The sequence below is a fragment of the Pteronotus mesoamericanus genome, unplaced genomic scaffold (assembly GCF_021234165.1).
Source record: "Pteronotus mesoamericanus isolate MK-2021 breed Mesoamerican mustached bat unplaced genomic scaffold, CSHL_Meso_final contig_1193, whole genome shotgun sequence".
In the NCBI taxonomy this organism is placed as follows: Eukaryota; Metazoa; Chordata; class Mammalia; order Chiroptera; family Mormoopidae; genus Pteronotus; species Pteronotus mesoamericanus.
The window spans coordinates 2,380,681-2,403,856 of NW_026555039.1; the positions used below are offsets into that span (position 1 = coordinate 2,380,681).

Consider the following 23,176-nt stretch of genomic DNA (forward strand, 5'->3'; position numbering starts at 1 on the left):
ACGGCTGCAGCGTGGACGGCCGGAAAGCCCCTGGCCCTGAGCGGGCCGAGCTGCACCGGCTCCGGTGGGACCCCCAGCCCCGGAGGACCCAGAACCAGGGGCTCGGGTGGGCGCAAGGGCAAGCTCACCTGGCGTCTCCTCTCTGAGACCCCCACCCCGTGACTGTCCTGCTGGGCTCCTGGAGCCCAGCACCCTGGACCACCTTCCGGGGCCTCTGCTTGGGGTCTGGCACCTGCTCTGTCCCCAGGAACAGGGCTGGCAGCGAGATCCATCAGCCCCTCCTGGCCACCCTCCCGTCGCACCCTGTGCCACCGTGCTCCCGGCCCTGCCTGCCAACCGCGCCCACCGCAGCGGCCCCGGCCGCAGGCCGGGCTGGCCCGCCTCAGGCGGCCACCAGGGGGCGCAGGCAGCGCGAGAGCCCGGGCCAGCCTGCTCGGCCTTTCAGGCCAGAGGAACGGACACCAGCGTGCGCGCGCGCCCACGTTCACAAGCACAGTACCGCGGGGCGGGGGCCAGGGGCCCCGCTCAAACTGTGAGCATGTTTATTGGAGGCGTGTTAGGGAACTTATTTTTTTAAGTTTTTATTTTTAATGAGAGGAGAAGGGAGGAAGGGAGAGGGAAACTTCAATGTGTGGTTGCCTCTCGTGTGCCCCCTCCTGGGGGCCTGGCCCTCAACCCCGGCACGTGCCCTGACCGGGAACTGAATGTTGGTCATTCGGTTCGCAGGCTGGCGCTCAGTCCACTGAGCCACACCAGCCGGGGCGGGAATCTACAGAGTCTAAAATGTCCGTGCAGAGCAGGGTTCGTGCAGAACAAGCCAAGGGCAGCTGGGGCGGGGCTGGGCAGGCGCACCCACGCGGCTGGAGACCAGGGGAATGTGAGGAAGGACTCGGCACCATTTCGATGTTGTGGAAGCTTTGCCTCTAACAATTTGAACCTCTCTGCGTCGTTTAAAACATGAAGCTTGGCCCAGGGTGGGCTCCCTTCCTCCTCGGGAGGAGGGAGGGGCGGGGCAGAGAGCAAGTCCGCCAAGGGGCACACAGTTCTGGGGACAGCCCACTCCTAGTCCCCAGCGAGCGCTGGACCCTGCCCTGGCCGCCGACTGCCAGGAGGGCGGCCGAAGCCCGTCTTGGGGGCAGGTCAGAGCCTGAGCGGGAGGCCCGTGGCGCCCCGGGGGGCCAGCGCGTCGCCAAAGCCCTCCATGGAGCTGCCCGTGGAGCAGGCACCCTCAGGGGCACCCCGCTCCTCCCCAGGGAGTCCCCGCGGGCCCTGCAGCCGCTGCTGGCGCTCCTGCGCCCGGCGGGCCCGGCTGGCGATGGCGCGCACCCGGCTCTGGCTGCGAGAGGAGCGGCGCTGGAAGCCCGAGCCGCCCACCAGCCCCTCCCCAGCGGCACCCAGGCTGGTGGGCGACATGATGTCCCCCGCCTGCTGGAACCCCGTGAGCCAGCGCAGCTGCTCCGTCAGGGGGTCCCGCCGCGGCCCCCGCCCCGCCGGCCCCTCCCCAGCGGCACCCAGGCTGCGGCCCAGGCTTCTGCCCAGGCCCTCCACGCGGGGGACAAAGTCATCGGCAGTCAGGTCCCCCAGGCTCTTGGACTTGGCAGACACAGGGCAGTCCCTGAGGCCTTCCAGGGGGAGGCAGCCCCAGGGCGGCCGAGGGGCCAGGGGCCGGGGCCGGGGCTCGCCCGGGGCTGCAGGGAACTGGCCTGCAGCCCACAGGTTGGGGTTGGATTTGCTCTTGGTCCCGGAGAGGAAGTCCAGGTGGGCAGCCGAGGCCGAGCAGGACCCCAAGGGCCAGCGCCCGGCCAGGGCCGCCAACACGGCCTCTCGGCCCAGGCCCAGGCCCGGCAGTGAGACGTTGATGACCGTGTCGCTGGACGACAGGCTGGAGGACGAGGACACGCTGTCGCTGTGGCTGCCCCGCTCCAGCCGCTGCCACAGCCGGTCTCCGCCCGTGGCATCTGAGTGCACGGCCGGCGAGGCCAGGGGCTGCCGTCCACTCAGCAGCTCCGAGGGCACCTGCCCCTCGCTTTTGGCCCTTTGGGCCACGGTCCGATGGCCCAGGGGCCGGGGTTGGCCCCTGCTGTCCGCCCGGCGGCTGGGGGCCCCCTCGCACGCCCCACCAGGGCCCCCGCCGTTGCGTGCCTGCGGCCCGCTCTCGGGGGCCGGCTCCGTGTCCCTGTGGCTCCCGGCCCCGAGCTGGAGGGGCATGGAGGCTCCCGGAGCCGCCCCTGGGGGGCTCTCTGCTTTGGCTCCGGGTCCTGCGGAGGCCCAGTGCCCTCCCGTGGGGGCGCGGGGCAGGGCGGCCCGCAGAGGCGGGGGGCCGGGGCCCGGGGCTGGCTCCTCCGCGATGGCTTCCAGGGAGGAGGCCGCCCTCTGCACAGAGAAGGCGCGGGCGTCTGCGGGGGAGGAAGAGGCGGTGTCAGGGCGGGCCCCAGGCCGTGCCCGCGGCATCCCCAGTGGCCGGGCCCTGCACCCTGCCCTCTGTGCACTGCGGCCGGGCCCTTCTGGGCTGGGGCAGCTCAGGGCACACTGGGGGCCGGCCCGTTACCTGGCGCTCGGCTGCTCTCAGTTCCTAACTACGGAGGCAGCGTGGGGACAGAAAGGAGAACAGGGCGGTCAGCGTGCGGTGGCGCCGGCGGGGGACGGACAGACAGCCAGGGTGCGGAGCAGGAAGGGGAGCAGGGTGGGGAGCGGGCTGACTCAGCTCCCCCCACCAGTCTGGGCCCCCGCATGACAAAGTGCTGTCACCAGCCGTGGGCGGGGACTGCTCCGGGCAGGTCCGGCCACGCTGGGAATCCAGGGCACGAGTCTCGCCCCCTGCGCCACCTGGCCCTTCGCAAACTCGGAGCCCAGCCTCAGGGCTCTAAGCCCGGCCTGGAGTCTCGGGGCTTCGGGGCCAACTTCCCAGAGGACTGGAGAGCAGGGTCAGGGCCCAGCACACCTGCAGCCTGGCCGGGAGGGAGGCCAGCGTGGGGCTGGACGCTGCCCCGGGACCCAGGAAGGCCGGGGAGGGAGGGAGGGAGGGAGGGCCGGGGGGCGCTGATCCGGGCTGCAGGCCTCAGGCTTCTGTCCCCAGCGGGGCGGGGCGCTCAGGGGGGAGGGTGGCTGTGGCTGGCCCCTCTGCCCCTCGGGGAAGGAGGGAGGCCTCCAAGGGCAAGAGGCCCTGGGGTCAGCCTTGGCCAGGCAGGAGCTGGGGGCTGGGGGCCACAGGGTAAGCCAGCAGGACCAAGGAAAACGCAGGTGCCAGCACACGACACAGCAGTTCTGGACGCAGAAGCACAGCAGGGTCGCCAGCCAGGCCATGCCGAGGGGCTGGGGACGCCACAGGGGGCGGGAGGCGCTCCTGGTCTTACCCGTGGAGAACATTGGGGATTTACTCCTAATCTCCTCCAGCTTTTGAACGAACAAGGCATTCATCTCCCTCTGCAGGGCCCCGGCCTGTCTGCGGGAGCCCTCGGGCCCGCGGGGGGCCCCGTCGGGGCTGCCGGGGCTGCTGGAGCGGGAGGTCGCGGGGCGGCCGCCGCCCGGACCCTCGGGGGCCCCTCTGCTGCTTCCACCTGGGGCCGCGTCGGGGGCCCCCAGCGAGTCTGCCCAAGCCCGGGGCTGCTGGCGGATGGCCACAGGCCCACCCGCGGGCGCCGGGCTGGGCGGCCGCCCCCTCCGCAGGCTGTCGGCGTCCTCGCCGGTGCAGGAGCCCACCACGCACTTCATGCAAGAGGCGGCCACCCCGGCTGGCCCGGGGCCTTCAGGGGCGCACAGAGGCCGCCCCTGCCGGGGGCTCCTCTCCGCCGGTGCCTTACCTCGCGGGCTGCCGCCTCCGGGCTCCGGGGCCAGGGCCTGCAGAGCCGGGCGGGGGCTGGGAGGCGCCGCGGCGAGGGCCGCCTGCTCGGAGCCTGCGTCCTGAGCGCCCAGGGCCAGCTCCGGAAAGGCCCTGGGGCCTGGCTTCTGGCTCTTGGTTGGGGCGCTGGCCGTGCGCCTCAGGAGCCGCTGGCTAACAGAGGGCCGGGCCAGTGGTCGCCCAGCAGCATGACTGTCCAGAGAGCCGGGCTTTGGGCCTCGGAGGAAAAGGCCTTTTAGGCCCAGAGCCTGCTTGACCTGCAAGAGAAGGAGCCCACATAGGCGGTGGCCAGGCACTGGGGGCCAGGGCCCGCCCGGCCCGGCCCGGCCGGCGACGCCCTGGCAGGTGGTGGCCTCGTGGAGCCCACGCTGCAGCCCAGGGGTGAGCTAGCAGGCATGTCGGGACGGGGCTGCGCGGGCCACGGGCAGGGAGGGGCCCCGGGCACCTCCCCCAGCAGCTGCGGCTGCTCCGGCCTCGCGCCGACCTGGAGAGCGCGGGTGCTGGGAGGGTCCGTGGGCCTTGGGGCGGGCGGGGCCCTGGGTTCCCCCAAGCGGAGACCCCAGCTCCGGGCCCTGTGCCCCCAGACTGCACGCCTGCCGCGGGCCCCGTGGCCCCTGGCTCTGGCAGGTGGTGCCCGCGGGGCAGTGCTGAGGTGCAGAGAAGGTGGACAGAGAGCCAGCTGGCAGCAGGCACTGCCCAGCACGTCGGGCCCCGCCCCGGCGCTGCGGGCCCCGGAAGCAAGCACAGCCAGGCACAGGCCAACGGTCTGCTCTCCATGCCCCTGCCTGGCCCACTGCCCTGGAGGTGTTTCCTCCTCCAGGAAGCCTTCCTGGACTCCTGCCAGGCGGTCTCTCCCGGCCTCACCCTGCTCTCTGCGCACGCGGCCCCGGGGGCCGTGCTCACGCCGGCTTGGTGCCCCCTGAACAGCCACCGGCCCAGGGCCCTCCTGGCAGCTCCCTGCCAGAGAGGTCGGCCACCGCGTCATGAGTGTCCCCGCATGCAGAGGCCCCACCAGCAGCCACGCTCCCCAGTGCAACGGGGCGCTTCCAGGCAGAGGCGTTCCAGGGGCCAGTGCTTGAATCCGTTCCCAGATTCAAGACCGCAAATGCAGAGCGATTTGGTCAGAGTTGGTTGGAAAGTCATTTAGAAGAAGGTCCAGGATTCAAGCTCGGAGCTCCTGGTCCCTGGGACCTCTCCACCTGGCAGGGGGCGTCGAGGGCACCGGCGGGGTCAGGGGCACATGGGGGGGGGGCGCAGAGAGGGCTGCGAGGTGCGGCCGGGAGAGCGCATAGCTGGGACCGGGCTCAGGGCGGGGCGGGGAGCACGCACAGGAGGCCTGGCCGAAGTCCTGGACCTGCTTCGTAAATGCTGCCCTGCGGCTGAGGACAGCCCGAGGGCCCCAGAACCCCCGGGACCACGTCACGATCCGTGTCCCATGAGCCGACAGTCCCCACAATGTTACCGGGGTCATGGATGCTACTGGGCCGGCCTGAGCATGCAGGGGGGGCGGCGCGGCCCGGCACCGGGGTACCTGCGCCTCCTAACGGGGCTGTGCTCCTAAAGGTGAACTTGGGACATAGAGAGCCCACTGCAAGACCAAAGAGACAGAGCGGAGGCCATGAGGCTCGGACAGCGGGGGCACAGAGCCCGTGGAGGCCGCAGGCACACGACAGACAGACGGACGGAGGGGCGGACGGACGGACGACAGGCGACGGAGAGCTGGGAGGCCCGCAGAGCCCAGTCTGGCCGGCAGCGCGGCCCCCGGAGCGTGGCAGGAGAGAGACAGTTAGCGATGGGACCTGCGGGGGACCCCGTGTGTGCCTGCCTGGGCTCGGGCGCGGGGCCAGGGAGCCCTGGGCTCTGCAGACTGGGAAAGGGCCCCGAGGCCCAGGCCAGGGCAGGGGCAGCTGTGCTGGGGAGCGGGCGGGGGCGGGGGCGGGCGCAGAGCCAGGCCCGTGTCTTCCGGGGAGGGATAGAGGACCGGGGACCCTGAGAAGCAGAGGGGAGGCTCGGCAGGCGGACAGGCGGGTGGCCGGGGGCGCTCAGCAAGGGCCTGGACACTGGCTTCCGGGTGCCCCGCCCCCTGCATGGGTGGAGAAGCAGGCCCAGCGAGGCACCCCCAGGCCCGTGGCCCCGGGTCACGGCAGGGCTGGTGCTGGCGGCTGCAGGGCACGCACCTTACCGCTGACATCGCTGATGGCCACGTGGACAAAGATGGAGGCTTCCTCCATTCCCTCCAGGTACACGTGGCGGTATCCTGCAATGCCGGAGCCGCGGCTCAGCCCACCCACCCTCTCAACTCTGAGGTCCCAAGTCCTGAATACAGCCCGAGCACCCAGGCCCGGGGCTGCCTTCTCCAGGGAGCCTGCCGGTGATGCCCTGACCCACAGGGACCTCTTCCCGTTCCTCGGGGCTGGGCGGGGCAGCTCCCCAGCCTGAGCAGCCCTCCCTGCCCACACAGTGCCCGCTGTGCCCCCAGGCCTGCCCAGAGCAGAAGCCAGCTCATGGGAGAAAACAGCCCACCCTGCCCCGGGCCCCTTGCTGGCCCACATGGACGCCAGTGTCCATAGGGTACACGCGTCAGTGTGGAGATGCTGGCTTGGGCAGGAGAGGCCGGCGTCTGCAGCCACCTGGGCCCAGGGCTCCGCCCCCCACCCTGCCGGCCCCTCCCACCTGGCATCATGCTGCTGAAGGCCAGGGTCCTCTGGCCGATGAAGTCGCGCCCGATGGGGTCATGGTCCCAGACGAGGAAGCGCACCAGTGCGATTTCGGGCATGTGCACCACGAACACCAGGGTCTCCTCCCACACGGGGTTGAAGCCTGCGGGCCACCAGGGGGCGGGGCTCTCACCTCCCGCCCTGCCCCACTCTCCTCCCGGGCTGCCTGCCTGGCCAGGGAAGCAGCCCCCAGGGTCCGGGGGCTATTCCTGGGCGCCCTGCCGAGGGCCCATCCTGGCCGGTTGCTTGGGTCACAGGAGGTGGTCCGGGCCCCCTTCCGCACCCAGCACGGGGGTGCCACGGGCAAGCCCTTACCATTGTCGTCCACCACGCGGGTCTGCTCCTTGCTGCAATCCACGGGGAGCCCGATGACCTCCACCTCCACGTAGGGGTCAATGATCTGCAGGGACTGGGGGTGATGCCGGGCTGCGGGTGCTCGGCCGCCTCCCGCCCCTGCCTGGGCAGCCCGCCTACCTCCCCCCGGTCCCCCAGCATCGAGTCCCGTGGCTTGGGGAGCTGCTGCCCGCTGATGATCCGAAGCACCAGCTGCTTCTTGAGCTGCCCGGGCAGAGGGTCCTCGGAGTTGGGGTTGAAGACGCCTGAGGGTGCAGGGTGCAGGGCTGACCAGGCGGGACGAGCCCCCCACTGGCATGTCTGCACCACATGTACCCCCTTTACTGGACGCGAGCCCCAGCCTGGGGCCCTGGGACCCATACGCTGGCCGCCTCTGTGCCACCCTGTGACCTGGCACAGCTCATTCCCTCTGGGTGGGCAGGCAGCCAGGAGCATGGTGGGTGGGGGGCCGGGAGCAGGTGGCAGAGCAGCTGGAGCTTGGGCTACACAGGAGAAGCTGAGGGGGTGTGGCCAGGAGGAGGGGTGGGGCGCCTTACCAAGGCCCCTCCCAGGCCCAGCGGGGAGCGTGGGTGGGGCTCCCTCCCTCAGCCCCCGCAGACCTCAGCGGGACCCTCTGCCACGTGGTACGGCCCCGGCCGTCCCCGGCTCCCCGGGGCCTCACCCTCACACATGCACGGGGGCTTCAGCACGTAGCCACAGTTGCCGTTGGCACTGAACTTGGCCCGGTTCAGCTGCAGCATCCGCCCCTCTGACTGGTAGTTCAGGGCCACTGTAGGCAATGAGGTGAAGTGGCCGGTCAGCCCCCGGCCGTGACCTCCCGCCCACCCTGCCCTGCTGCCCATGAGCCCGGCGATCGCCAGCAGGAGCGGGGGCCCTGGGGCTCACAGCCGTGCCCCATCAGGGCCGCGCCAGGCTAGTGAGTCAGCGGGACGCGGGCAGGCCCAAAGCCGCGCGGGGAAGCAGGCACGGGTGAGTGCCGGCTGCGCCCCCCGGTCCCGGCGCCACGCACGGCGGCCACACACCCATCTGGCAGCCGGCGTTCCAGAAGGGCTGCGGGTTGTAGTTGCTGGAGTCCACGCGGTAGGAGGACGGGTAGATGCGGGAGAGCTGGTGCTGGTTGAAGCGCAGGTACTGCGCCGGCTTCTGCTGCAGGATCTGCTGGGCCTTCGTCTCGCTGAAGGACGACACCTGCCAGCTGGATGCCACTGCGGGCGCGGCCGGCGGCGTCAGGGGCGCTCGGGGCGTGGCCCGGCCCTCCCCTCGGCCCCGAGCCCGGGCCGCCCCTCACCCTCCGCGTCCACATCGTGGGCGCCCACGGACTTCGTGTACTTCACCAGGTCCGACAGGGCCCGAGAGAGCTGCATGGTCTTCTTCTGCCGGGTGGCCCTGCGTGGGGTGGGGGCAGGACCCTCAGGCCCAAGAGGCGGGGTCCCGGTTTGGCCAAGTGCATTGGTAACATAGAACGTCCATCAGGCGTCTGCTTGGCCCCGTGTTCCAGGGGCCAGGGCAAGCAGTGGACGCTCAGTGGGTGAACTGAGGGGGCCCCTGGCGGGGGTGGGGGGCAGTGCCGAGCCCACCAGCCCGGGAACTAGCCCATGATCCGGCCCGGGCCCCGGCCCACCCCGCGGCCCTGCGCCCGAGCCGCCTCCGGGCTGCGTCTGCCCATGGCTGCGGCTGGACAGCGGCCTTAGCACCTGCCCCTGCCGCTCCAGGGACTGGGGGTGGCCCTGACCCTCGGCTCTGGCCGCTCTGCGAGTCCAGCTCTTCATCCACCTCGTCCACACTGGCTGCCTTCTTCAGCTTGCTGCTCTTTTTCTGGGAGCAAGGAGGCGGAGTCAGGGCCCCAGCCAGGCCCAGCCGGTGGCGGGGCCAGGGGGTTGTCCCGGGGCCCCGGGGCCCACACTGCCCGTGGGCTGTCCTCTGCCGCGCCCCTCAGCGGGGGCCCCAGGGGCCCGAGCTCGCGACACCGGCCAGTGTGGGTCAGGGATGGCCGCTGGGGCCCTACTTCATCTGACTGGGGCTCCGACCCCACCCTGGGAGGTGGGTCTGGGGCCCTGGGACGTGGAAGGCCCCCCTCTGGCGGGCACAGGGACAGCAGGGCCCGTGGGTGCAGGGAGGACCCCAGCCCAGGAGCCCCCAGACCTTGCGCTTGGAGAAGCTGCTCACGAGAAGCCGGCCATTCCGCCTGCTGGCCCCAGGGTCCTCCCCGGACTCCAGGTCCTGCTCAACCTGGGAGCAGGGACAGACAGGGGACCCGGTGAGCCCAGCATCAGACCAGGCAGGAGGGGGCAGGAGGCCCCGGGTGGCCCGGGCAGCCTTCGTGGAAGAGCGGAAACGAGCGGGGCTGGAGGGGGTGCGGGCGGGCTGGCCGCTGCCCCAGGCCCCCCGGGAGGCGCCTCCCCCGGAGAAGGGCACGGAGGGCCCTGCGGAAGCCCCGCATCAGCTGCTGTTTCCGCTCCCCACGGTCCCGGCTCTGAGACGTTGCCACAGACAGTGGCTGCTTGGCGGGTGCCGTTTGTGAGTTGGGGACAGTCCTCAGCCAGGCACTTACATTCTCTTTATGGGGGCGGGGGGGCTCGCTCTCCCTGGTGCCGCCTGCTCCCCCCAGCAGCCAGGCTATTACCCACTTAGAAATGGCCCTGCCTCCCCCCAGCCAAGGGCGGCTCCCTGCTCCCCCTTGGGCCACAGTGCACCCCACTTCCCCGTTCACAGAACTTACGCATTTGGGCTCCGCCCACGCCGAAGCTCATTCACACGCCCGGGCCGCTGCAGCTGCCCCCGCCCGCCCCCCCGGCCCCTTCGGGCATCACCAAAACATGCCCAGCTCGTTCAGGACGCGAGGGGCCTATCCCAGGACTCGTCCCCTTCCAGGCCGGGGGCTGGGTCTGCCAGGCTCAGAAGGGCCGTGCACCCGCGGGGCAGAGACAGACCCGGGCACGCCACGCACGCCGCTCACGCATACATGCCACGCCCGAATGCACCCACGCGCTCCACGCACACGCCCCTGGGAGCACCCCAGCTCGCCAGCCCCCGCCCGGCACACCAGCCCCTCACCCAGGAGGTGAGCGGGCACCGCAGGTGGGCACTCTGGTCTCTTGGTGGACGTGGCCTGGAGCTCAAGCCGCAGGGAGGTGAGGCCCGTTGTACCCAGCAGGGAGGGGGCTGCAGGACGTCCAGCATGGGTCCCATGGGCAGAGGGGTAGGGAGAAGACCCCAAGAGCTCCCTGTGGGCATCTGCCGGCCACCTCGCCTGGACACCGCCCACCACGGCTCGCGCGTTAGGAACGGGATGGCAGCCTGGCCTGTCCGCGGCCCTGAGCCCCAGCGGCTCCCTGGCCTCCTCCCACTTGGTCCCAAGCAGCTCGGCCACCCCTGCACCCACTGGCTCCGGCCCTCACCCAGGCGTGCCCTCCAGAGCCCCAGAGGGCCTGGCTGTGCCCCCCCGGGCCTTCTGCCCCATGGAGACCGGCCAGGCAGGAACGCCGGGCCCCCCGCTGCCCCTAGGCGCCTCTCTGGTGCCCCCAGCAGCACCAGCCTGCCCCCCTCGCGGGCTGACCGTCTCGTGCTGGCCGAGGTGTTCACAGACGCTGAGCCCACCACACTCACAGCCCTTCAAACATGGCTCCAAACCCGCACAGACCTGTGAACCAGGGCCCCGCCGAGGGGAGGCTCTCGCTGGCCCAGTGTCCCGGGGAAGTGGCTGCAGCCAGAACCCACTGTCACCCCGGCCCCCTGTGCACCCCAAGCCTGGCAGGGGGGCAGCCCCCACCCCCAGGGCAGCCACAGGCAGCAGGGCCAGGCAGCGGAGGACCCACACCAGCCCGCCGGCCCTGGGAGGGCTTGGCGGGTGGAGGCACGTCCGCACTGGGACGGAGCACAGCCGGCAGGCCATGCCCCTCCTGAGAGAGAGGCCCCGTCCCCGCCACGCTGGGGGCTGGGGGCGGGGTCTCCTGCAGAGGGCAGGACCGGCCTGGGCAGCGCCAGTGCCCACAGACGTGCCCAGCACACGGGGCGGGGGGTCCCCAGCCTCAGCCCCCCAGCAGCAGACAGGACAGACCGTCACCTCGAGGCGTGTCCGTGACCCCCCACCCAGGTGCTCCCTGCCCCCCTGGGCCCCCCTCAGGTTGCTCTGTGGCTGCACCCGGTCACCGGTCACCCCGGCAGCAGGAGAGGGCAGCTGCTGCTGGTGGGGGTGGAGCTCACACCTGGCCGTTCAGCCTGCGCTTCCCCCTTCCCCTCCAAGAAGCTTCCCTGAGAGCCCCTCCCCCGCACCCTGTGGGGGCTGCTCGGACCCTTGGCCCAGGGACCGGCTGGGCTGCCTGGCTGAGAAAAGGCAGGCTCCACGTGGGCTCTGCCTGGCTGGGCGCCCGCCCGCTGGAGCCTCCGCGCGCTGTGCTGTCCCCACCTAGGCGTCTTTGAGACAGAAAACAAACAGCCACTTGTCAGCTCGGGACCTGCGGGAGCCGCCTGCCTGCTTGGAGCGACTGGCGAGCCGGCAGGGAGTTGACCTGAGTCGGGAAGCGCCACAGGGGCCGCAGCAGCCGGGGAGGCGGAGCAGGCCCTGCCGAGCCCCGCCTTCCCGGGCCAGCCTCCCTGCCCCCCACTGGCCGAGGACCCGCTAGCGCTCAAGCCCCTTGGCTGGCAGGCCTGTCCCTCGAGGTTCACTGCCCCACCCCGGGAAGGGACCCCGACTGCTCGGCCCTGCCCCTCACGCCGCCCCGCGGCTGAGACTCCGGACCTGGGACCCACCGGTGGACCCAAGGAGACGGGAGGGGGCGTGGCAGGCCCGCTGTGCCTTTGTCCGCTGGGCACTTCCCAGAGCTCAGCTGCACTTTCCCACGGGGCTGCGGGGGACTCTGGGCGGCCACCCAGGACAGGCTGAGACCCTGGGTGCCCCCCACCGGCCACTAAGGAGGCCTTTCTGTGGAAGGACCTGCCTCCCGCTCCATCACCTTTGCCTGTGGCAGGAGCTGTGGGTCACCGGGGTAGGTCCCAGGCCTCCAGGAGACAGACCGGGGGTGCCAGCCACACCGGAGCGGCCACACACACTGGGCAAACCATCGCCGGGGTGGCCCTGGGACTCGGCAAGGGCCGCGGGGCCCAGGCAGCTGTGTGTGCCGGGGTGTGCACAGGTTTGTGTGTGTGCGCAGGTGTGAGTGCGAGTGGTGTGCACGTGTGCGCACAGGTGTGAATGTTTGCACAGGTCTGTGTGTGCAGGTGTGAGCACAGGTGGTGTCCAGGTGTGTGTGTGCAGGTGCGTGCATGCGAACACAGGCTTGTGTGCAGGAGTGCTGAGACGTGCACACAAGGTCACATGTGCACAAGTTGGTGTGCATGGGTTCACATGTACAGGTGTGTGCGTGTGTGTATAGCTATGTGCCGGTATGCAGGCGCACACAGGTTCATGTGCAGGTGTGTGGGTGGGTGCACACAGGTGCGTGTGAGTGCACACGTGGGTTTCTGTGTGCGCACATGTGTACAGGCGTGCGCTGACCGCATGCCCCCGGCCCTGCAGGCGCTCACCCTTCTGCTCTCGGCCTTGGGCCCGGGCTTCCCTGGCGGAGGCAGCGCAGACACGGCGAAGGCATTCGGGTCCTCGCGGTCGCGGATCTTCGACTCCTTGATCAGGGAGTCCAGCTTCCTCTTGGCGATGTTTTCCACCCGCTTCCGATTAGTGGAGGCCTGCAACAGCCGGGCCGCGCTGGCATCGGTCCCTGCCCTGCGGGCGGCTTCCCGGCGGGACCCCGGGTCTCAGGCAGAGCCCCTGGGGCTGCTGGGAGCTGAGCCGGCCCTGCCCTGTCCCATCGGCCGCAGGGACTCCTGCGTCCCAGCGCTGGCCTCCACAACCCCCCCCCGCCCACCCCAGGGGCAAACAGCAGGGCGCGATTTGCCCCAGGCTGCAGACAGTGCAGAGCAGGCCTGGCCCCGATTCTAACACCACCGCCTCAGCTGCCCGGGGCTGCCTGCGGGGCCCCAGCCCACGGCTCACTGGGCCTCAGGGAGGTCAGTGCTCACGGCGGCAGCCACTGGCTCAGCAGCTCTGGACCCAGGACCCACCAGTGGACCCAAGAAGATGGACGGGGGGGAGCAGACTCCCTGCCTGCAGCAGCCCCCGGGGCGGCCCTGGTGAACTGGGACCCCTCCAGGGCAGGGCCTGGGCCTTGGGCGACGGAGCGGGCGCTAGCGTGTCCTCAGGAGCTGGGTTCACCATCCCCTCGGGCCAAGCCCAGGTGCCCAAAGCAGGAAGAGTTCCGCGGCCGCAGGGCTTTCTGCAGCCATTACCGGTAGGGCTGGGCAGCTCCTGTGCCCCATTCCCCGGGCCCCGCGGGAGGAACAGGGCCTCCCTGCCCAGAAGCAGCGCCCACAGCGGGGCCCAGAGGACGCGGATCCTGGGCCTCCAGCCCTGCCGCGCGAGCCTCTGGCTCCTCCGCCCCAGCGCTGCCAGGAGCCGGACAGCAGAGCTGCCAGGAAGAGGGGCTGGGCTCTGCGGGGCTGGTCCCTGGACTTTTGGAGCTGCCTGGAGGCGGGGCAGGGCCACTGGGCACCCAGGGCGGGAGCCGGGGTGGGCCAGAGAGAGGCCAGGGAGGGGGCGTTCTGGTGGGAGCCGGGCAGGTATGGGCATGGGTGGGAGTGACATGGGCGGCCACGTGGCCCTCGCCGGCTGAGGGCAGCTCGGGGACCGGGCAAGCCGAGCAAACAGCGCCCTGAGAGCTGGCTCAGAAACGGGAACCAAAACAGGCCGGCGGCAGGCGAGCAGCCCACAGCACCAGAGGGTCACACGCTGGCCGGGAACACGGGGTGCGTGTGCAGTGTGGAGGGGCCCCCGTGGCCGCAGGCCGCAGGTGTGCCCAGCAGCCTGGTGGCTGGCCCACGACCCTGGACACCCGCCGAGTCGCTCTTCGCTGGCCGCCTTCCTTCCTTCCTCCCCCCGCCCCCGCCCCAACTCACATCCCAGTTGAGGATCTTGCAGTCCTCGTCCATCTCGTCCGCGCTGTCCTCGTCGGACACCTCGCCCTCCTCCGCGTCCTCGCTGATGTTGGCCGGGAGCTTCTTGCCCTGGGGGACGTGGGGACCATGGGAAGCGCCCGCAGGGAGTGCGGGGCGGCTGGTTTGGCCGCAGAGGGAGGACCTTCAGCCTGCTCGAGGGAGGGACCCGCGCGGGACAGCAGTGCGGGAGGGGACGCTGGGTGGCTGCGGAGGTTCCCAGGCCGTGCGGCCGCCGCGGGGAGGCGGAGGCCAGGGCAGGTGGCCACGGGCGGCCCAGAGCCCCGGCCCGGGCGGGGGGCAGGCGAGGGCTCACCTTCACAAGGATCTTGCCCTTGAGCATCTGCGGGGAGGGCAGCACGGTGGTGTCCTCGCTGCTCACCGACGACAGGTCCAGCTTGTCCCCAAGGATGTCAATCAGATACTGAGCCATCTTTTTCTGCTGGGCGACGCTGCAGTGGTTCTCAAGGGACAGGACCACCGGGTACCTGCGCTCCCCGGCGGGGAGGGGAGTGGGTGAGGCCGGGGTGGGGCCCGCGCCACTCAACACTGAACGGCCGGCCGAGGGTCTGTGCTCCAGCCAGCGGGGCCCAGCGGGGGTCCTCCCGCTGAGGGAAAGGTTGCTGGTTCGATCCCGGGCCAGGGCACACGCCTGGGTTGCGGGTTCGGTCCCTGGTCATGGCATGTATAACCAACTGGTTGATGTTTCTCTCTCACATCGATGTTTCTTTCCCTCTCTTTTGCCCTCCCATCCTCTCTCTCTAAAAATGAATAAATAAAATCTTTTTTAAAAAGCCCTGGCTGGTGGGGCTCAGCGGATCGAGCGCCGGCCTGCAAACCAAAGGGTCACCCGTTCGATTCCTGGTCGGAGCACATGCCTGGGTTTCAGGCCAGGTCCCCAGCTTGGGGTGCACGAGAGGCAGCCACACATTGATGTTTCTCTCCCTCTCTTTCTCCCTCTCTTCCCCTCTCTCTAAAAGTAGATAAATAAAATCTTTTAAAAAGGGGGGTCTCCACCAGGGGCCCAGGACAGACGGGGCTGCTGGCCGCTCCGGGAGGGGGCCATCAACAGCCCTGACAGGCAGCGGAGCCGGAGGGACGGGGGCTGGGAGACCTTAGTAAGGAAGGCATGCGCTTCCGCCCCGTGAGGCAACAAAGGTGACTGGGAACCCCAGGAAAACAGAAGGAGAAGTTCGAGCATGTCCCAAGCCATGACTCATAGGGGACGGGAGCGAAACGGGCGCGGTGCGTCCGTGAGACGGTGAGAAGGGCCACCCCCGGCGGAGATACCGGAGACACCGCCGCCCTGTGGATGGCCCGGGGCCGCGGCGCAGCCCGGCGCGCACCGTCTGCGGGCGCGTGGTCGCCTGCGTGGCGCAGCGTGGGGCTTTTCACTGTGCGTTCTTCAGTTGTTGGATTTTTTTTAACCCTGTGCACATTTCTCTTGGATTTTTGCCAAATAGCAACGCGATTCTTTCAGAAAATGTCGGCCGCCCAGACCCACGAGCCAGGACCAGGAGCCAGAGACCAGGGACGGGGAAAGCCTGTGGGCGGGGACAGCCAGCAGGCCGCGGGGCCGCGGGGCCGCGGGGCCGCGGGGCGAGGCCCGAGCCTGTGTCTGCGCAGCCCCGTCCGGAGACCCCGGCGGGCACCTGGCCACCTCAGGGGACCCAAGGGACGCAGCCTGCGCCCTGAGACGCCCCTCCCCCGCCATCCCAGAGCCAGGCCGCCTCCCGCAGCCCCCAGCAGGGCTGCGCCTCCGGCAGCGGCCACCGCACGTCCGCGTCCTCAGTCGGTCCCGCTTGTCCCCCTTCCTCCACTAATCAGCTCCTTCCACGCCTGCCGGCCTCCTTTAGCTCAAGCTGCAAGGTAACTCCAGGGGCACAGGGAGGCGTCTTCTATTTCCAGAAGCTAAATTGGGTTTTGTCAACAGTGTCTGTAGGCACGGCCAAGTGACAGCAAATTGCGTCGGGACACGACTCGCTTCTCAGGGGTGACGCGTGCCGGGCCCCGGCGGCTGCGGGCACTGCCACGGGCTGCCACTGAGCGTGCGTGGACACGGGCTCCCACGGAGCCCCGCACAACGGGCTGCCCCTCCCGCGCCCGCCCCCGCCCTCGAGAGCTCCGCTCCTTCCTGGGCCCCGTCCTCAGCCGGGGACCCCGAGTCCAGCGCCTCGGCCGCTCCGACCACTGCCCCAGAAACGGCGCGGGGCAAGGCCCCCGCCCCGGGCGGGCCAGCCCCCCAATCTCCGCCACTCACTCGTTCTTGATGAAGGCATGTTTGTTGATGGTCTCAATGACGTCTTTGAAGAGGATCTTGGAGGTCAGCGTGTAGCCGTGGTGCACGACGGGCTCCCCGTCAGACCCGTCCCAGCAGTCCACTGCGGCGGGCGACCTGGGTCGGGGCCAGGGCCGAGGCGCCCGGGCCCCGCCAGCCCACCCGCTCCGACCACGGCGCCAGCCCCGCCTCCCCACCGCTGCCCGGCAGAGAGCAGGCTCCCGGCCCGGAGACCCCAGAGGGCTCCTGGGGGCCACCCCGCGTAGGACGCGCCGGCCGGCGGCCAGGCCGGGCCCGGGGGCACTCACCCTCCACGCAGCGGCAGCCCGCCTGCAGCACCCAGGCGTACATGTCCGCCCGCGACTGGGACATGAGCTGGTCGCCCACAAGGTAGGTGTTGTGGGAGGAGGTGACGAAGTAGTGGCTCAGCGGCCGGGTCATGTCCTGGTGCACACGGTGGTGCTCGGGGTTGAAGATGTCCCCGGCGGGGCTCCGCATGTAGTTGGTGAAGCCTGCGGGGCGTGGCGTGGGAGGGGCTCGGGCCGCCGCCGCCGGCCGACCTGGGACCCGCGGCCACGGGCTCCGGCTGCCCCTCGGCAACCCCCCCGCCAGCCTCCCGGGGCCCTGGGGCAGAGGGGGCACCCCACTCACCGTCGATGCCCAGCACCCCCTTGCTCTTGTTCTCTGGGCAGGGCTCGAACTGCTCGATGGTGTCCCGGCAGCTCTGAAGCGTCACACCGGTCATCTAGGCCAGGGAAGGGGGAGAGCCCAGGCCGGCCCAGCCGTCACCAGGGCGGGCGGCCTCGGGGCCCCCCCGGTCCTCCGCCCCCGAGGCCCCTGCCCCCGCTCGGCTCCGATCGCCCCGCCAGGGCCGACGGCAGCCGGGCAGGCTCTGGCGCCTGTGACGCGCTCCCCGACCTTGGACTTCCAGCCTCCTGCCCACGGGAGCCAGCGGCACCTGGGGTCCAGACCCTGAGTCTCTGGACTCTGGGCCACCAGCCAGCACGCAGCCCCGCAGGGTGGACGGGGCTTCCTCGGGTGAAGGGAGAGGGATGGACAAGGCCCACGGGAACCCAGAGGCAGCTGGGTGTCTGCGGGAGAAATGGGCGAAGGCGGCAGCAGTGGCCCAGGGCTCGGGGGTTGCAGACGGGAAGACTGGGCCCGGGGCCCTCGCCTCACGAGGTGTCCAGCCGATGCCGTGGGCCAGCGCAGCCCCCTGGCCCCCCGGCCCCGCCGGGACCTCACCTTCTGCTCCACCTCCAGGAAGCGCTGCAGGTCGGCGGCGTCCAGGTGGTCCTTGTGGTCACTGTAGGTCAGCATGAGCAGGTAGAGGTCCCGGCGGGTGGACATCATCTTGTAGAAGGCGCAGAACTCCTCAAAGCCCAGCGTGCCCTGCTGGTCATCCGTGTCCGCCTCCTGCGGCACAAGGCCTGTGGGTCCCCCTGCGTCCCGCCCTGAGCCGCACCCACACAGGGCCCTCCAGGCCCACCCCGCTCCCCAGTCGCCCCCGCAGACCCTCTCCCCCGCGAGTCTCCTGCCAAGACCACCGAGCGACCTTTAGCACAGACTGGCCGCACTCGTCCACGCCTGTCGAGGTCAGCCAGCAGCTGCCACCCCCCTGTGCCCGTCCCCAGCGACAGAGGGGCTCCGGGAAAGCCGAGTCCTGGTCTGCGCTCCTGGCTGCTGCCGTCCCCGGCGCTGCGGCGGGCGCCCAGCGGGGCCCCATGGGCTCGCTCCAGGACCCACGTGCCCAAGCTGGGGACCCAGGCCAAGGCTTGGACAAGGTCCCCATGTTCAGATATGCGCACCCACATGTGTACATGTGTGCATTCAAATGTGTGGACATGTGTGTTCAGGTGTGCGAGTGCGTGTACACGTGTGTTTATGCATGTGTTCAGGTGTGCGTGTGTTCAGGTGTGTGCACATGCACGCGCACATGCCGGTGCATGCGCGTGTGTGGGCGTGGACCTGGCTCAGGCCCTCGGAACCCGCTCCCCTGGCCGCAGCTGGACAGCAGGGCCCTAACTGCCGACAACAAAGGCCGCTGCTCAGCCGGGGGGCGCGCTGTGCAAGCCGGTGGGGCCAGGCCACTGGCCGCGCGGGGCAGGTCCCCAGACCCGCTGCCCACGTGGGGCGTGTGGGCACCAGGACCCTGGCGACCAGCGCGCACCCATTGGCGCGGCGGAGCTACGGGGAGGGCGGGAAGGGACTGCGGCATCCCTTGGGTGGTTTTCCTCTCGGACCAGCGCCCGCCCCGAGGGCCCAGGCCACCAGCCTGGGGGCGCCCAGCTCAGCCGCAGAGGCGGCCACGGGCCCGGCCGGCAGCCAGACCACGCCCCTGGCACCTGTTGCAAAAGCCCGGGGCCGCTCCCTCGCACACGCCCGTGGCTCCAGGGCCCCACCCTGCTCACCCGGAACATCTGCTTCACCCGCTGCCGAGGCAGGTTCACGTTCAGCTTGTGCAGCAGCTGCAGAACCTCGCCGACGCTCAGGCTGCCGTCCCCGTTCTTGTCAGCCTCGTCGAACGTCTGCTTCAGCCACTTTGGGGCTGTGTTAGGGACCAGCACGGGTCTCGCAGGGGCCGGGGCCCCCGCCTTCCGCCCCCAGCCTGAGCGTCCCTTCCCCCACCCGTCCCCAAATGTGCGGCCCAGCCCAGGGCAGGGGCCCCCACTCAGGGTGGCCACTGGGTCCCCCCATCCTGCCCCTGTGCCTGAGGATATTGGTCCCTGGTGCGCTGGCGGCGGGCCAAGCTGTCCTCGTCGCTGATGCCGGCCATGAGGTAGCGCAGGCCGGTGACCCAGGTGCGCGCCTCGTCGCCGCTGGGCGAGACCAGGTCCAGCGACTGGCGGTGGCTGCCGTGGTAGATGCTGAAGCAACAGTTGGGGTCGAAGCTGCTGTCCGGGTAGCGCTGGAAGATCTCCGACTGCCGGCCCTCGCTCACCTCCTGGATGGAGTCGATGGAGACTGCGGAGCGGGAGAGGGGGGGCCGGGGGGGGGCGGTGCACCAGTCACAGCCCTGCCCAGGGCAGGGCCCCGGCCGAGCCTGGAGTGCTCCCCTCGACAGCCCAGCCCACGCACGGGACGCCCCTCCCATCTGGGGCTGGGGGCAGTGGGGAGGGGATGCGTTGAGACCCTTGAGGCCGGGAGAGCAGGGAAATGCGAATGCGCGAGCAGGCAAGACGCTGCCCCGCTCTAACCCTGAGGCCTGCTCCCCTCCCTCTGCCGTGGAGAGGCACCCCCCAGAGAGGGAGAGGGGCTGCGCCCCCCACTTAGCAAGCCGGGCGTCTGGCCTCTGCATCTGGCTGGGGCTGCAGAGCGAGGGGGCCAAGCCGGCCCAGTCCATCCGGCAGCTCCGCCAGCCCATCCCTGCGCGGGGAAGCCTTCCCAGCGCCACCTGCTCCTCCCGCGCAGGCTCCAGCCCCTCTGGGGCTGTGTGTCCAGAGCAACAGCTTCCCCGTTGTGCCCTGAGGGGCGGCCTCACTCCTCTCCTCTCTACCCCCACCCTGTCCCCTTCCTGGGAGCCCCCCATCCCTGCCTCCCCAGGTGTGCCGAGCCCCCCTGCCCGCTCTAGGTACTGGTGTACGTGCGGGGCAGTGGGCAGGGCGGTTCTGGGCCTCCCAACAAGGGGGCCGACCGTCCGGGGACAGCTGCCCCCTCCGCTCTTCCCTCCCGGGCACCCCTCCTGGCCGCAGTCTGCTCTGAACACCCGCCTGGGCCCAGGCCGCACCCTTGCTCCCCAAGGCGCCTCCATGAGCCCCCGCCCTCCACGCCCCTCCACCCCTGTCCTGCGCTTTCCTCGTCACTTGGCAGGGCATGGGGCTGCCCCGCACTCAGAGGCAGCTTCTTGTTGGCCACGTTCCCACTGCCAGGAACGGCGCCTGGAACAGAGCGAGCGCTCAGACCGAGTGCAGGGCCCCTCCTGCCTGCGCAGCCCACGGGGTGGCTCCGCCCCCGGGTCCAGGGCAGGTCCAGGCCCCCGACCGGATGCCTCCCAGGGGCCCCCAGTGTGGCTCCCCGCTGGGCCCCGAGGGGGAGGCAGTGCCCAGCACGCCTGGCCTCTCCCACTGGCAGAGCCAGAGGAAGGGCCTCCCCGCTCCCCCCGGCCCAGGGGGCTCTTCTCCCTTCTCGGCCCAGACCCCCCGCCCAGCTCCCACAGTGCCCCGCGCAGAAGCGAGCCGCCTTCCGCCCCCGCGCAGCCCCTCCCAGCGCAGGACCCCTCCTCACTGCAGGCAGCCCCACAGCCCCCACACTCACGCCAGCTGCTCCCGCCCCAGGCTGCCTGGGGGACGCTGGCGCCCACCCAAGTCCTGCCCTCCGTGTGCCCAGCCAGGGCTGCCGCCGTTTACGGGAGGTCTTATCTACCCGGCTTCGCTAAAGAGCCTTTGGCCGCTCAGCCCATCCCAGCGTCTGGCACAGGGCTGGGCACTGGGGCCGCTCGGTCCCCGCCGCGTCCTAGAGGGTCCGGGGCCCCGGGGCCCCCCCCACCTGCATCCACAGGTCGCCTCAGACTCCGAGGCCAGCTGGGCCCACGTGCCAGGCCTGGAGCCCCTTGCGACACTGGGGGCTCAGGGCCCGCTGCCCCCGCCCCAGGCCGCTCTGAGGCCCCCTCACCCCACTCACTCTTGGCTTTCTCGTTCTTGCGGGACGGCCGCCATCGGATGCAGGAGCGGTGCTCGTCCAGGAAGTAGAAGCGCGCCAGGCCCTTGGAGCCGCCGCGGAGCTTCACCATCTGCGTCCCGGCCTGCATGGCGCTCATGCATCGCTCCACTGGGTGCACCGGCCGCCAGAGGCCGAGGACGGGCAGGGGACAGACGGACGGACGGACAGAGAGACGGCAGCGCCCGTGAGCGCCACGGCATGCCAACCTCCCGCAGCCTGCCCTGCCCCCCCATGGGCAGAGGGGCTGTGGAGGCCCCTCATCCCCCTGCCTCCTGCCCGTGAGGGGCCCAGCTCAGACCCCCAGGGCTGCCCAGGACCCGGGTGCAGGCCCAGGCTGCACATCCAAGCCGGGATCCGGCTCAAGGGCCAGAGGCCCCCAGAGAAACGGCCGCTCTGCCCTCCCCACGGTCCTGGGGCCGACCGAGGCCTCAGACAGGACCAGCCACCCGCCCACTCTGCTGTCCACCTCCTGGACAGCCCCAGCGGCCACCGTGACCTGCCCCCGCAGCTACTACACAGGAGAGGACACAGGGACACCCTCAGGCTCGGGCAGGCAGCTGCCCACGAGGCCCAGCCTGGCTCCCAACCACCTGCACCCCACGCGCGGCGGGTCCAGGGAAGCACAGGTGGAGGCCCGTCCCCCGAGCATGCGGCTCTGGGAAGGTACACACAGTCGGGGCTCCGAACTGGAACCCTTCCCCCGCCCGGGCCCACCTTTCTCTCCCTCGCCACCCTGTACCCCATGCACCCAGCTGGCCGTTGGCCGCCAGCACCTCCCAGGTCCCGGGCAGGGCAGAGGGCTCCTGGGCCTGCGGGTGCTGCCGGCAGCGAGGGCGCCTGGAGGGCCATTGGGCTCGCCGCCGGCACTCTGGGCTGAAGGCGCTGCTGCCCCCGCAGTGCCAGGCCCCCCTCAGCCAAAGCTTTGGGGCCGCCGAGTGCCCGCCCGCATGTCCACCAGGTCCACGTCCTCAGCCCCACCTGGGACCCACCCGTGGGTCAGCCTCCAGCCCTGAGCGGGATCAGCAGAAGGCGATGCTGTGGGAGCCATGACCCGAAGGACCTGGGCTGGGCAAGCCCCGGCCCGTCACGCCCTCCTGACCCCGCTGGCCCTGGAGCTGGGCGGGGCTCTGGCCAGGGAGGAGCAAGCCGGACGTCCCTGCCCCGTTACCTAGTGGGCCAAGCTGCCACCGCAGCGACATGTCCACGCTCCCTCCGACCCAGAGGAGGGCCTCCACCAGGCAGGCCACTGTCCCCTTGGTCTGGCTGGAGGCAGGTGGCCAGGGGAAGGACATCCCCGGACAGCGGCCGGGGTGGGCGCACAGAGGCCAGAGAGGCCAGCGCCCCAGCGCGCCTCGGCCGTGGGGCCGGCGGCGGTGGGTGGGCGGCCGGTGGCGCCGCGCGGGCCCCTCCTCTCCCCTGCTTCTTCCCCCTCCCTGCCGGAGTCCCCAAGGCCCCGCAAGGCTGCTCCCAGGCCCCTCTGGCATCGGCCTGCCTGTCACCTGCTGTCCTAGGTGGCCTGCAGGCCAGGCCCCCACGCAGCAGGACTGCGGACAGGTCCCCAGAGGAACAGCACCCTTTGGGGGGTGTGGGCAGGGAAGCTCTCGCCTGCCCGCCCCGCCCACCTCCTGCCCAATCCCCTGCGCTAATCTGAGCCGGGAGCCAGCCCAGCTGGCCAGAGGGTTTAAGCCCCGGGAGCTCCCAGCCGGGGGCCAGGAGGGGACCGGACAGGCAGCCCCTGTGTTCGGGCTGTGTGAGCAGGCGGGACAGGCCGGCAGCCGCCCTGGAAGCCCGGAGAACGCAGCCGTGAGGCCTGAGGCGGCGGTCCTCGTGGTGCCGTCTCTGGGGCACAGTCGCAGGCCCTGCTGGGGCCAGGCCCCCCACTGCCTCCTCCGCACCAGACACGCAAGGCTCCGCCCACTCCCGCCCCAGCCTGAGCCTCCCAGCCCCGAAGCTGCCAAGCGCCCCCTGCCCTCCCCAGGCCTCGCCCTGGGCTGTCAGCCACTAGCTGATCGGTGGCCTCCCGCCGCCATGCGCGGGGCTTGGCTGCCCCGTCTGCCCGGGCAGGTGCTGGGCGCCGCTGACCGGGCGGCCCGGCCCCCGCGCCCCGCGCTCCCTGAGGCCTCCTCGGCGGCCCAGGGCCATGGCCCTCCGCTGACCAGGCAGGCGAAGGGCAGCTGATCCGGCCGGACGGCAGGGAGGACCCAGGGCACCTCCCCCCGCCCCTGCCGGCCACGGACCGGCAGCCCCAGGACTGCAGCCGCTGCCCACAGCTGGGGCCCCAGGGCCCGCAGGACCCCGGAGGCAGCGCCGCCCCGCCCTCCGACTGCCTGCACCCGGGGGCGCACC

At 71.2% G+C, this 23,176-nt stretch overlaps 1 protein-coding gene across 1 annotated transcript; it reads right to left on the reverse strand.

Moving 5' to 3' along the window:
* Positions 1-664: 664 nt before the first annotated feature.
* PLCH2 (phospholipase C eta 2) lies at positions 665-22,122 on the reverse strand. Its single transcript, XM_054583432.1, has 22 exons — positions 21,999-22,122; positions 20,792-20,938; positions 18,882-19,135; positions 18,583-18,711; positions 17,417-17,587; positions 16,823-16,916; positions 16,480-16,683; positions 16,154-16,274; positions 14,210-14,381; positions 13,858-13,965; positions 12,433-12,591; positions 9,052-9,138; positions 8,642-8,724; positions 8,198-8,295; positions 7,932-8,114; positions 7,571-7,678; positions 7,030-7,154; positions 6,871-6,955; positions 6,512-6,658; positions 6,016-6,095; positions 3,801-4,095; positions 665-2,396 (listed from the first exon to the last, which is right to left on the reverse strand). Exons 1-22 carry the CDS (start codon positions 22,120-22,122, stop codon positions 1,141-1,143), a joined length of 4,230 nt encoding a protein of 1,409 aa, XP_054439407.1. The 3' UTR covers positions 665-1,140.
* Positions 22,123-23,176: the final 1,054 nt, after the last annotated feature.